General features: G+C 35.6%; 1 protein-coding gene across 2 annotated transcripts in view; it reads right to left on the bottom strand.

Annotated features, from left to right (window-relative positions):
* Positions 1-795: 795 nt before the first annotated feature.
* Positions 796-13,968, bottom strand: part of LOC135080505 (uncharacterized) — a 206,286-nt gene continuing 193,113 nt past the window's right edge. For both annotated transcript variants that reach the window (XM_063975140.1, XM_063975141.1), the window contains 2 exons: positions 3,699-3,867; positions 796-2,507 (listed from right to left, as the gene is read on the bottom strand). In XM_063975140.1, coding sequence (XP_063831210.1) covers positions 1,872-2,507; positions 3,699-3,867 — 805 coding nt within the window. In that variant the 3' untranslated portion in view covers positions 796-1,871. The remainder of the gene's footprint in view (positions 2,508-3,698; positions 3,868-13,968) is intronic.

Here is a 13,968-nt window from a genome sequence, read left to right as displayed (position 1 = left end):
ACCTACTTCATTAAAAGCCTAATAATAACACAAGTACGTACAGAAGCTTCAGCATACACTTGATTAACTCATATACTATAAATTTTGGATATTTACTCTTATGATTCAGAGGCATGGTATAATTGCTGAGGCCAGAATGCGTATCGCAATCACGGGACTATTTCCACCTCCCGTTGCCACCGCTGCAACTCCTGTGTAGCCAGGATCTACAGCTTGACCGCCAATAAAAACCCAGCCAGTGAAGGTCAAGTTTGTCCTGGGGTATGTTTAACTTTCATTGGACCCGCAACGAAATTAATCAGAAGAACATAGGAGGCATTCGAAGTTAAGTGCGTGTTACTTTTGTTACTTATTATGCTCTGTTAGGTTGCAGGTGTTTTGCAAATAACCCTGTATTCTAGTTCAATGATTATAATATGCTAGCCACGAGTGTTGTTCTACCCTCCGTGAAGTCTCTACAAAATTATTTGATATCCTTTTACTTTGTAAGTTCATTGTCTAAGTTAGGTAGCTTACTGTGTCTAGCTATATTGCCCAAATAATTAGCTTGTTCCTATGATATGAATAATTTAGAAGGGCTTTCAAAGGACATTTTGTGTTAAAGACAATCTGGATAGGGCTTGTAATGTTTGGGCCCTAATCAAGATTGTATCGTTTTTCAAAGATAAGAAAATATTCAGATCATAATCTTAATGTAGATTGGATAAAGTCTAATTTAAATATTTGAGAAAATTACCAATCTGTACTTGAAAACTTGGAAAAATAGATAGGGATTCTTAAAATGAAACCAATCAGTTCATAAAAATGTATTTTATTTTTCATTTTATTGTGCTTCTCATATTAATTTATAGATCGGACAAACCAGTCCATGATTTGTAATACATAAGTGATGCAACCTTTATTCTATACAATAAAACAAATGGTAAAAAAATAAATATCACTTAAATTATACATACAAAACAGAAAACAAAAACAATACTTTTGGACCACCAAAAAATATGTACTTCATTTACAAACTTAAGTTAATTTTAGTCGAGTCAGAGACAAAATAAAAGTAATGATTTAAATCATTATCAAAGTCAAAACGTTTACAAATAAAATATAAAAGCATGTGTCGATGAATAAAAGGACATACTAAGTATAATTTACGAAGATTAAACACATGAAAAGTTTAGCACCAGTGATAAAATTAAAACAAGACATTAAAAAGTTTCTTTTCAAAACAATTTAGAGGTGTGTTTGTATTGTGGATACCTATAATGATATGATTATAAAATTCAACTTACTATTCCTCTTGTAATTCGTTTACCTACATTTTTACAATATCTACAAATTCAAAAATTTTACAACTCTTAGTTTACATACGAAAATCATCGTGTAGAATTTTATCATCAATAATTCGTAATGAATGTGATAATTTTAGGACTAGTTTGAAATAACTTACTAGGACGAAACTTCTATATCACTACCTAAAAATATGGTCACATGAATTTTGTACAAAACCATTATTTAATTGCTAATAAAATGATCGTTACAAGTCTTCGAAATGAAGTTGCTAAATCTAAATAGGGACGAATCTTCTACTTTGATAATAAATTTAACTTTGTACAGAGTTGTAGAAAAGTAGTCCCTAAAGGGTTCAAAATTGGTGAAATGACAGTGGATTATAACGTATCAGTGGTCGCTATATTAGAAGGCATTGAAATTGAGGCCGTGAACGTATCTTAGGCCGAGAGAAAGTAAACTACTAAATGCAATGATTACAATAATTCCTGCACTGTGAATTCGATTGTTCAACATCACACACTATGGGAGAGTCATGGCACTCGACCATTACCACAATTGAAAGTCACAAATGGAAGTTCACTTGTTCATGACATGGGTATCTCCGCTGATAACCGATGTCTAGAAGACGCTCTCGTTCCGCAGGTTCCACACGTATTATTGCTGTACCCGGAATCAGATCCGAAGGAGGAATCTCCGCTTGGAGGCTTTGGAGAAGCTCTAGGTCCTCTCCAGCATGCAATACCAGGGAGTTCGCCTCCAGGCCACGCGCCGCCGGCCCCCATTTGCAAAGGTCCTTGCGGTCTAGCTCCAACTGTTCCCACTTGAGGATACAGCCTTAGCAGTGCATCTAGCAATACTCCTTCGTGGAATTCTGAAGGATCAGGTGGATGTACATGCCTCGGCATTCTGTGTTGCGTTCGTCGTCTTTCTAGTGATTTAGGGCGTCGGTCCATGCGTTGATGCCTGGGCCTGTGAGGCAGGGATTGGGGTGCTGGTGGTCTGGAGCAGGTCCGGCAGGGTGCTGCTTCGCCTACAAGACTGAGCTCGTCTTCGGCGAAGTGGTCATCACTGTGGAGGGAGTCGTCTGATCTGTGAGGCAGTTCCTCGTACAGAGGAGCACCGCAGGCGTCGCCTCCGCAAGTGTTCCCTCCTCTCCAAGTGCCACCAGCACCGCAGACGAAGACTCTTCCAGGGCAGTTGGGCCTTTTTGTTTCTACCATCTGAAAAATAGGGAACTTTCGTTAATTTTGCAAGATCACAGCAGAACTGAGGGAATTCTATAACTTTGAGTACTCTACCTACTCACTCGTATTAAGAGAGCAAACATGGTTGAGGATGGGGGTGTAAAGATGTTTTCTTTATGAGCTGCAATTTTGTTCGTCATAACTTAAATATACGAGGACCAAGTCGCAGGCAGCATTAGTATATCTAATTCTAAGACTTTTTAAGAAATAGGTAAATATATAATTTCGATTTATACCGGATACTGAGAATCAATTACTAATGGCATTTAGAATTAATTGCTTTGCTTTAATCTACAAAACAAACTAATTGATATTATTATTGGAGTAATGTTACTGATTGCAAAGGGTTAATGATCCGTTCCATGGTATCTTGCCAAAATAAATTGGAAATTCAATTACTGGTTCAAAGCAAGTACTAAACGTAATTTCGTGGATTAACCAGTCGAAAATGTTTGAGGAGGCTAATCATAAAAGTTTGGGAATTTCTTAAAATTGGCTTAAAGCTATCAAGCGTTTGGAAGTGAACTTTGTAATGATGTTAGATACCAATTTTGTAGTCGATTCTTATTGTTTAATTAGGTTGGTAACTGGTTATTTAAAATATGAATTGCTGATGGGTATCAAAAGATATTTGAACTTGTTTTGAGCAATAGAATAATCTAGTCTTAACATTTTAAATGATGAATTTAAATTGGGCAATAATTTTGAAGTTTTTAAAGTCTCTGCTCTCACTCATAATAAATTGTAGTAAGACATATCACTGTAGCTACTTCAGGTAATTAACATTAGACATATGCCAGATCTTGTAACTTGTAAATGGGACTAGATCGTGGGTTCCTTATAAACATTTTGTGGTGCATAAATCTGCTTACATTGGTCTGGATTATTTCTATTTAAGTTATTTTGATGGTAGTAAAATCTTTGCTTAAGGCCCTGTTTCCATCAAGGCGGAGCGGAGCAGATAAGCACAGATAAGTGTTGTGAATAACCAATCAGACTTCATTATTTCCAATTCTCTTTTCTGCTCCGCATCGCCGCCGCTGTCAAATTCTATAGAAAAATTTGACGGCGCGACACTTCTCCGCTCTCCTCCGCTCCACCTTGGTGGAAACCGGGCCTAATTCGGATTAGATGGTGAAAAGTAAGCGAAAGTTTAAACTTGCTCACCTCTAACTGTGGTTCCAAGTCCGGCCTGTGAGGCAGCGGTGGTCTTCTAGGCAGGTCCTGAAGGTCTTCGTAGAGGGGCGCGGGAGGGGGCGCTCTCCTCTGGGACCCTGTGCTCTGGTTCGGCGCTGAAGACTTGGAGGGGAGGAGGTTCGTCACTTTCCGCTTGTGTCTGTTGAAGAAGGAAAGGTATTGGTTAGATTTATTTTTATTTTATTCAATAAGTACACATACAGGTTACAGACATTTACATATCACAATACATAAACAAAATAAACAGTGTCTAGACTCTAACCTACAAGTAGCGTACATTGTTGTACATTTATGGAACACTAGCTTACGTCCGCTTTGTCTGTAAAGGAAAGGCTTTATTACGCACGTGTCTCTTTGAAAACTAGAATAAAAACCTATGCTATGTTTTTCTCTGTGCTTTAAATTATCTCTTTTCCAAATATCATCTAAATTAGGAGTTTTATTATGTGAAATGGTAACAGATAGACAGAGTTACTCTCGCCTTTATATAATACGTATCATCATCATCATCTCAGCAATAGGACGTCCACTGCTGAACATAGGCCTCCCCCAATGCGTTCCATGTTGCCCGGTTGGTAGCGGCCTGCGTTCAGCGCCTTCCTGCTTTCTTTATAATGTCGTCGGTCCACCTTGTGGGTGGACGTCCCACGCTACGTTTTCCGGTACGCGGCCTCCACTTCGTAATACATATGATTTGATAATAAGATGACAGAATGATGATAAGTGTTTAGAAGATAGAATAAGCCAGGATAAAGCTTGATGGTTTTGCATTGAGGGAAAACCATCTATTATTGAGGTAATTCAAAAACCACTAAATATTTGAAAGGAATTTTGGATTGATATTTCCAATATTAATTTCTACAATTCAACTACCCTCTTCCCACTCAAAGCTTTATTCAATATTTACGCTTCTATAAGTCGCATCCCTTGTTCAATAGATTTTATAACAGGAAGTGTGGAATTAATATGATTATAATAACAGGCTAGATGGATAAGGATGCTCCACTTTGGTTTGTAAAAAGCCACTTTTAGTGAACAAACAAATAAATTTACTGGATCTAAAATTCAAAATTCAAATATTTTATACAGTACATAGGCCCTTTCCAGGGCACTTAATATACGTCCCAAATATACAAAGCTTGCCTTACCACCACTTCGGGACAACATATGGGCTGGTGCTGAGAAGAAGTGGCGGAAGAAACCCAGTCACCTTTGTCTCTCTCAAATATTCAAATCATCTGTCAGAAACTGATTATTATTTACTGATCAGACTTCTACATTTGACTGCTATTTAGCCAATTGGCGTGAAAATCAGTTTGTCACAAATTGTTGTATTTTGATATAATGTTTTTCTGGTTTACAATAATAATGCTGTAAAGTTTCATCAAAATCCGTTCAGTAGATTTAGCATAAAAGAGTGACAAATAATATCCATCCACCCTCATAACCTTTCACATAATATTAGTAGATTTTTGGTTCAAAGAGGCTCATTGAGCGTTTTATGAGTAGGTACCTATTCCATTCCAAATATTTCTCGTCACATCCACATAAGTCTGTCTTTCACTTAATATTGTAGACCGAACAAAGCTGCGATCCCTTTCAATTACAGCAAGATGGCGCCATTATAAACCTATTAGATACGCCAATTTCACGTGCTCTGTGCAGCATATGGTATTAAAAAAGGAAATATTGTGAACAGTGTAAGCCAACCAGTAGGTTCACTTTCTATAATGTCCCAAAGGTACCTGCTAGATTCGTCTATTATGATTTCTTAGAGTAATTTAAAGCAATTCTCGAAAAAACTGTTAGATTCGTTTTTAAAAAGTAGTAAGTCCGAAGAAAACTATATTTAAGACGAAATTAAACTTAAGTATTACTTTAAAATAACGCATGAGAATATTAGTACAGTTTTTGATATTTTCGCTTTTACACCCAAATTCTGAAATGACACTTAAGTAAGAATATCATAGACTCAAATCTATCGAATATCGATTGGTATCATCAAATTTAACTAATTAGTCACGACTTTGTTTCAGTAGAAATTGACTTTAATAGTGGCTTGGTAGTAAACCTACTCAGCCTTTTTATACTATAACAAACATCTAACAAAAGCTAAGACAGCAGGTAGCAAATATGATGTGTCTATTAAATTCGGACTATAATGGTGGGTTTGTGGCGAGGCAGATGTTTGAAACCGGAGTGGTTAATTAAAGGAATATATCAACTGTTAAGGGATATCTCAATTTATGAAATAGAATAGGCAAAGATGTGTGATGCCGGTGCGGTTATGATATTTTAAAAAACTTGGAAACTGATCTAGGTACTTAAGTTGAATCATATTTATGTAAATATAAATATAAAAAATACTAAAAAGGAATTTATGGGCTTCGTGGATAGTGTAAACCGCTATAGCTAGCAGTGGATAATACTGTGTATCCGCGAATTTCGACAGTCACCATATGGACAGGAATTAAAATTGTTGTAGTGTAGAAACACGCTATTATCCAATGCTAGTTGTGCTGATTTACACTATCTCTCATGATGAAATTAAGCTAGTTTGAGCATAAAAATACCGTAGGACCTAAATACAGGGCAAATTTTAATAAAACGTTCAGTTTTACGAAAAAATCTAAATCCACAAAGTATGATGAGAATATAAAAATAAATAGGTACGAGTATGTTTAACTTGTAGTACCTAAGAGAATAATATTAAAACCAGTTAGCCTCTTCGAAGTTTTTCTTATCTTATACAAAAATTGTCTAACTATCGTAATTAATGTCATACCACAAAGACATCGTTACTAAATCATAACGACGACACGACGACACGACGACGACACGACGACGACACGACGCCCACCCACGGTCCGGATGCGAGCACAGGTGCTGTGCATTGGCCGTTGGGAAAAAGCACAGGTTTTTGGTCATTGGACTAATGACTTGATGTATGGATACAAATAAAGTAAAGCAAAGTTTTTGGCGTGTGCGGTGGGTCTGTTTTGCATTAAACGAACCTTTAACCCATTTAGACCGATAATTATTTTTGTAAATAAAAATTGATTTTTCAGCAAAAACTTACTTAGGGAAGCATAAAAATCATGAAAAAAATATTTTAAAAAATAATCCATAAATAGGGGGCCGTGGGGAGCCCGTACCATATAGGGTACAGTAGGTCTATAAGCAAGCTAAACATAGTCGTTTGTCAAAGAAGATTTTTATTTATTTTTGTATGAAATAAAATAAAAAGAAAATCACATAATCACCAGTATCACATTTGGCATATCTTGTAAGACGTTTTCTGTGATATTAACCACATTTGGTTCATTTTTCATACCTTCTCCAAAGTTAGTGAGGATAGCTGAAGAAGACCTGGCTTCTTCTGATTTGTTACGTTTAGTGCTATCCATAATCGCATTTAGCAACACGACGATGGAAATTTGGCAAATCCATCGAAGAAAACTCTGAGGGTAATTATTTACATTGACACTCTTTATCGCCTGAATTTTCGTCAGTCTGATTATCATTAGCGGTCATCTGACAAGACAGCAGTAAAAAAATGCTGAAAGATTGCTTTAAGTTTGCTGAAATTATCGAATGTTTCATAAGTTGTGGCAATATAGTAAAACATCAATAGCCTAAAACAAATAAAAATAATAAAAATTATATTATATTTTTTCGCATGATTTGCTCATGCATAGACCTACTGTACCTTATACGGTACACCTATTTTAGACTGGAATAAACCGTATAAAAATAATCTCAATAATATTTTTTTTATATTAATTATATCTATTGTACTCTATTTTTAAAATAAAATTGATAAATAACATAATTTACCATGAATTATAAGAAATTATACCTTCTTGAATACATTGTAAAAATTTTTTTTTTGTTTTCTGTCGAGGAATTTCATAAAAATTTCCGAAACCACTTGTTAAAACATATTTTTAAATATTTTTATGTAAAATAATCACTTTAAGCTTACTGTTACAATCATTTTTAGAAATTAGCAACAGTTTAGTACTTCGAAATATTTTCAAAAAGATACCGTACCACATAGGGTACGGTAGGTCTAAATGGGTTAAAGGACTGTACTGAATAGGTAAGTCAGATTTGATAATGACAGTGAAGTCAAGCTTTAAAATATTATATGACTAAATATCAAGACAGTCAGTGGTGACTGAGTTTGATACAGCACTTCTTCTCGGCACTTGCCAAATAATTGTTTCAAAGCGCTGGTAGGGTAAAAAACCATGAGACAATAATATTATGAAGATGAAGGACATATTGTGAGAACTAATTGAATTAGTCTAAACAAATAAAGATATTTTAATATTGATTTTATTTTTATTAATCAATCTCTATCGAAACTACAATCAATCAGCAACATAAATAAAAAAAAGCTTTTCTTTATCTGAATAAGAGCTGGTCATTTGACAATTGAATTGAATACACCAATGCACAACCTTCTTAGTATACCTAATCGCACCGAATTTTCTATGCTCCTTATCTACTATCTCATTTTTAAAGATAAAACTACATTTATTATCTGTTACAGCCTCTACAATCCAATGTAACTCTTAATTCAATCACAATAAACAACAGAATGCGTCAAGTTAAATCAAACATACGCCTTTCCGGCACTAGTGATGGGAATAAAAGTTCCTGTCGCTATTCGATAAAGTTAATCGAATAAATCAAGGTAATACGTACAGACGGTTGCGAGTAAACAATTCCTAGTAAGTAATAACTCGTATTGATTCTTCGATTGTGTCGATACCGTACTGTGGAAGAAATCTATCGAGTAGTTAATGGGTATTGATAATTTTAAAAGCAGCTGATTATACCTCAATGGGCTGTCTTCAATGTTATCTAATTAGATCGGGGTCTATTTGCAAAAGCACTTTAGGCTTTACAAAATGGATGATAAGTCAAATATGTGAATAGGATTGCTTAGATTATAATTTTAAATAATTAAACCCAATCATAGGTAATGACATTAACTAATTGCGTGAATATTATTGAGTTGATGTTGATAAATAATACGAATTTAATTAAATCTTGTCCGATTGAGAGAATTTCAGAAAATAAATTAATTCCTAATTAGATACCATTCCACTATCTTTTAATGACGATTGTGAAAACAGTCAGTAAAATAGTTTTATTCTGTTTCGTTCCATGCTAAGCTTGGATGGTCATATGTCTGATATAATATGGTTTTAAATGCAATATGAAGGCAACTACTTTCACCTTACATGTGCTCAAATTAACTATACATCTAAACCTAATGAAGCAGAATAACTGTTGTGACATATAACCGTACATATTGGCTAATCTATGCTCACGCAAAACGTATCTGACTGGGCACGACACACAGAATCCGACACCAGGTGATGTATTTTGGAAGCATTCGAATTTCAAATTGCTAATGGATTTGCATAATCCCATACGAGTCCATAAAAAATACTTTTTCAAAAGTCATTCTTCAATTTTGTTGGTATCCACTGCTAGTATGTTAAGTTCTTTTAGTCATTGACCATATCACCATACCATTAGCGAAAATAGTAAATGTTATAGAGACAAAGAAATTAAAGAAAAACATCAGGTAACAGATTTTAATGTCTGTTTAAGATCCAATAAATGTCTAAAAGCATGTCTTATTAGTTTCCATTTTTTTGTTATTTTTTTTAATGATGGATTTGATGCTATGATTTCTTTTCAGTAGTTGATAAATCGGGAGAAGTAGAAATCAGTATCGCATACGACTTGATTTCGTGCACGATTCAAGATTCGACTGCTTCAATAATACGTATCTACACCGCATCGATGTCGACAAGGCGTTTTGTCGATGACCACAAAACGAAACCGGTATAGAGTTACTCGATAGTCGATAATTAGTGGCTCGTTACTAATCGGTAGGGACGCGTTGTGAGATTGATTGGCGTTAGTCGAAATTACTTTAGACTGGCCGGGTATAATGAGGTGCGATGTTAGACGATGTAAAAAGTGTTGGCTGTCACACTTTTTTTGTAACATTTTTTGGTGTAACACGTTAGGTGGGATTTGTCAAAAATGTTGCTCAATTTTGGAATCAAAACAACCATTTTAACTAGGTATCTTTATCACAAATATAAAGAAGAGTAATTATTTTGGATGAATTCAGTCCGTTCCGTGTTTTCCGTGTCCGAATTATTGCTTTATCAAATGTAGGGGTCTTATTAAAAACCATGAGAAGTGTTTTAAAGGATTTCAAAATTCGAAATACAGGTAGTAGATAGAAAAAATACTTAAGGACCACGCAAGATGTTAGTGTTAGCGTGAAGGTTCTATAAGTTTCTGTGACTTAAAATCGACGCTTTCAGCCATAACTGCCCAACCCGTAAATTCTACAAAATCGAGTATCAGCCTAGCCCGTCACCTAAGTCCACAAAACACAATCTAATCTGTGGTCCAAATAACGGACAGAAAGCAATCGACTCACGCCCTGTCAGCGTCACGCGAGTAATTTAATCCCGTTCGGTGGATCCCGGTCCTGTCAGTGAGGCGCCTATCCCGGTCCGGGATTGACGCCTTTGGGTCTCATGTTACGGGAACGGAACAGGTTGTCAAGAAAAAGTTGATGGCTAAGGGTTTGGTAGCTGTTACTCTGTCGATGAGGAAGTCTCACCTTGAAAAAAAAAGTATATTAAAAAAATATTAAATCCAAAGTACGCTTTTTAGGGTTCCGTAGTCCTGTCAAGGAACCCTTATAGTTTCGATATGTCTGTCTGTTTGTCTGTCTGTCTGTCCGAGGTTTTGCTTGGAAACTATTGGCACTAGGGAATTAGGCACTATAGGCACCTGTAATTTTGTGGAGGTATGTATATTAGTTTGAGTTGAGTTTGGGAGTTTGCATCGTGCGGTCCACACAGCTTATGACCGCAGTCTGTGGAGGAACACTATCTGTGGTCGCAATCCTCATCAGTGAGGGACCGAGGAAGAAGAAGAATGTATATTAATCACGCCGACAAAACGGTGAAATAAAATTAATAATCATTTAAGTAATACCAAAACTGATAGAACATCAGAAAAATCTCAAGTTAAAAACTTTTCCTTTTGTTCTTTGTGTTTGTCACTTGCAGCTTGTTTGCGTCTAACTTTTGCTTCAAACGTCTTTCTCACTCGTAACAGATTCTATTAACTTTTGCTACGTTCGAAAACGTTATTTAAATTTGAAAACAATCTTGATATTCAAAACGAAAATTGTAGTTCAGTTTGATCAAGTCTGCAAAGTTTGGAAGCGTATCAGAGGTGGTACATACACGTGCAAAATAGAAAGGGGGTTTTCTAACAGTTACGTTATTAGACACTAGTTTTCGTGTTCTATTTCCAAGAGTATTATTTTTAGGCGTGTGACAAGATGTATCGTTCATTGTTTGTTGAAAAGATTGATGTGGTTACGATAAAATCAATCTGATTCATTTTCGTCAAGTTCTTAGTATTTGAACCAAAGTTACAACTGTATTTGTACTCTCATTTTATTAAGAAGATCGATAAGAAACTGTCATTTCAAATACTGTAATTTTTCTGTATTTTAAATAGGTAGGTAATATAAAAAATAATATGACTAGGTATTTCATGATTTAAGCCTGCCAACTCTAGACCAGATTGTCTCTATAGTGAAAAAATATAAAAATTTCTAACAGGTGGTTAAAAATCATATGCTGTAGGTACCTGATTATTACAAACAGTCGTTGTGAAATCGAATTGGGATTGAATCGAGAATGCAATTCCTTAACAACAATATGATTTCATTGTTTCGGTTACAAATAAGCTTAACATTGTTTATGAGACACACGGACTCAAATAAAGAACAGACATTGTATTGGAAAGTTTGTGAGTAAAATATTCAAAATTGAGTTGGGAACATATTGCATTCTGCTGCGCTGTAAATTCTAGTACTAGTATTCGATCAACTAAGTATTTATTTATTGGGAAACCTAACTTCGAACTCCTCCAATGTTATTCTGATTAATTTCTTTATGAGCCAAAAAAACAAACTTGACCTTCACTGGTTGGGTTTTTATTGGCGGTTAAGCTGTAGGTCCTGGCTACGCAGGAGTTGCAGCGGCGGGAACGAGAGGTGAGAATAGTCTTGGTCTAGACTCTAGACACTTTTTGAAATACCTCAAGTTGTCCACACTTCCCATCAATGTGTCCCCCAAATCTACCATGCGTAAAATGTTTTGTGGGTATTCAAATCAGTGCAACTCACAAGAACGAATTGAGATATTATGCAAATGCCTGATTGTATGCAGATTGGCAATAATAAGAGCCTGATATAGGGTTGCCACAGCTTGCTAGCTAGCAGCTAAAGCTGGACATGTTTGGTTTTTTGGCGTCGTCCCGTACGTCTTTTGTTGGGCTTTTTAAATGGCAACCGCGCCAGTCGAAAGTCGAGCGCACAAGTAAAACGTATTTTTTTATTAGGCAAAGGAACGACACAGTGTGAGACGTCCACCCACAAGGTGGACCGGCGACCTCATAAAGGTAGAAGGAAGGCGCTGGATGCAGGCCGCTAGCAATCGCGCGATATGTAAATCATTGGGGGAGGCCTATGTTCAGCAGTGGACGTCCTGTGGTTGAAATGAAGACGATGATGAATATTTTTTGGCTTTTAGAACATATTAGATCTTTTAAAAAGCTATGATTAGCTATTAAAAATCTATGTATATCCGGCTTTTAGATGAAAATGTCCGGCCAAATTAACCACTTCTTCTTGTCGTGTCGACAACAAACCTACACAGTGTCAGCCCAAAACTCTGCCACAAAAGACCGGCTTTTGTTTTTGGACCTGACAACCCTAGGCGGGTATCAGCGCTGTTCAATTCTTACCATAATTAGAATGAGACAATAGGGCTTAATAAAGACATCGCCCATAAATAGGAGCAGATGGAGAGATTGCGTTAGGCTGTTTAGGTTTTGCAGGTATAATACGTGTGTGTTATGCATGAAGAAGCGGGAAAAGTTTTTGAGGATATACGAAAGTTGGAAAAAAGATTTTCCCATACTTGTTTGCTGGTTCAAAGTTTTAAAAAGAGGAAATTAATGATATCACATGAATGCAACTACTTACTTATAGCACCACGTATTTTTGTTTTTCCTTAATTCGTCTATTGTTTAGTTGCTAATAAGTAAGTAGTTCACAATAATAAGTTTTGTTAAATATTTCTATTTGATTGGTATAATTTAACTCACGGCTGCACTCGCAATTTCTACCTGTACTTCTTTTTACCTGGCACAATTTTTTTAAAGTCAAAACCAATTGATTGTCAAAGATTTTGCAATTCCTTTACATTTCACAAATAGCTGCATATGAATAAAGCTCATTTCGCTCAAGAGTTTAGATATAAAGCTTTATAGAAAGCTTAGTATTTCTTTTCAAAGCTTTGAGCCTTCAGTATCAGACTTTAAAGGCTTTTAGCAAAAGCTTTTTGTGCTGAAATACTTCTACATCACATTGAAATCTTTCTTCCTTACTCGTAAGATTCTGAATACGGTTTAAATATTCATTCGAATTAATAACTCTATGTAAAACATATTTAAACATGGATTTCTGTTATTAACTTTTCTATTTTATTATTAATTAACTTTCCGCCCGCGGCTTCGCGCGCTTGGACTACATTATCTACATATTTTACGGAACCCTATTTTTTTCCAAAATAAAATTTAGCCTATGTTACTCGTGGATAATGTAGCTTTCGAATGGTGAAAGAATTTTTAAAAACGGTCCAGTAGTTTTTGAGCCTATTCATTACAACCAAACAAACAAACAAACAAACAAAGTTTTCCTCTTTATACTGGTGTAGATTTAGTTCCAATCACTAAAATACAATCGTCAATAGATTAGTACCTATTAGATTACAAATATTCCACAGACGCTGGCCAGTCAACTTAATATTATTTAACCGTTTTTTTTTTCAAATTGAATATTTCAAATTCACAAATTCAAGCGAGATTTCTGAAGCGAAAATCTACGACGATGACGATGAGTTTCCAGCTTTTGTAACGGACTTTATACTGATTAAAACGACAGTTGAACCACAAAACAAAAAACATTCCTCTATTTAACCCAAAAAGCTTCTCACCCGTCAGCGAGCTTTCTATTTAGACCCCACCTGAGGTGCTTGAAAAAGTGCTTAGGTTCTCAACCCAAGACAAAAGCCCCGTAAATAGTCTATTGTTCTGAACCCTTGCTTGA

The sequence above is a fragment of the Ostrinia nubilalis genome, chromosome 18, assembly GCF_963855985.1.
Source record: "Ostrinia nubilalis chromosome 18, ilOstNubi1.1, whole genome shotgun sequence".
NCBI classification, from domain to species: Eukaryota; Metazoa; Arthropoda; class Insecta; order Lepidoptera; family Crambidae; genus Ostrinia; species Ostrinia nubilalis.
Note: the sequence above shows the minus strand (reverse complement) of the source record. Positions and strands in the feature narration are given on the sequence as shown.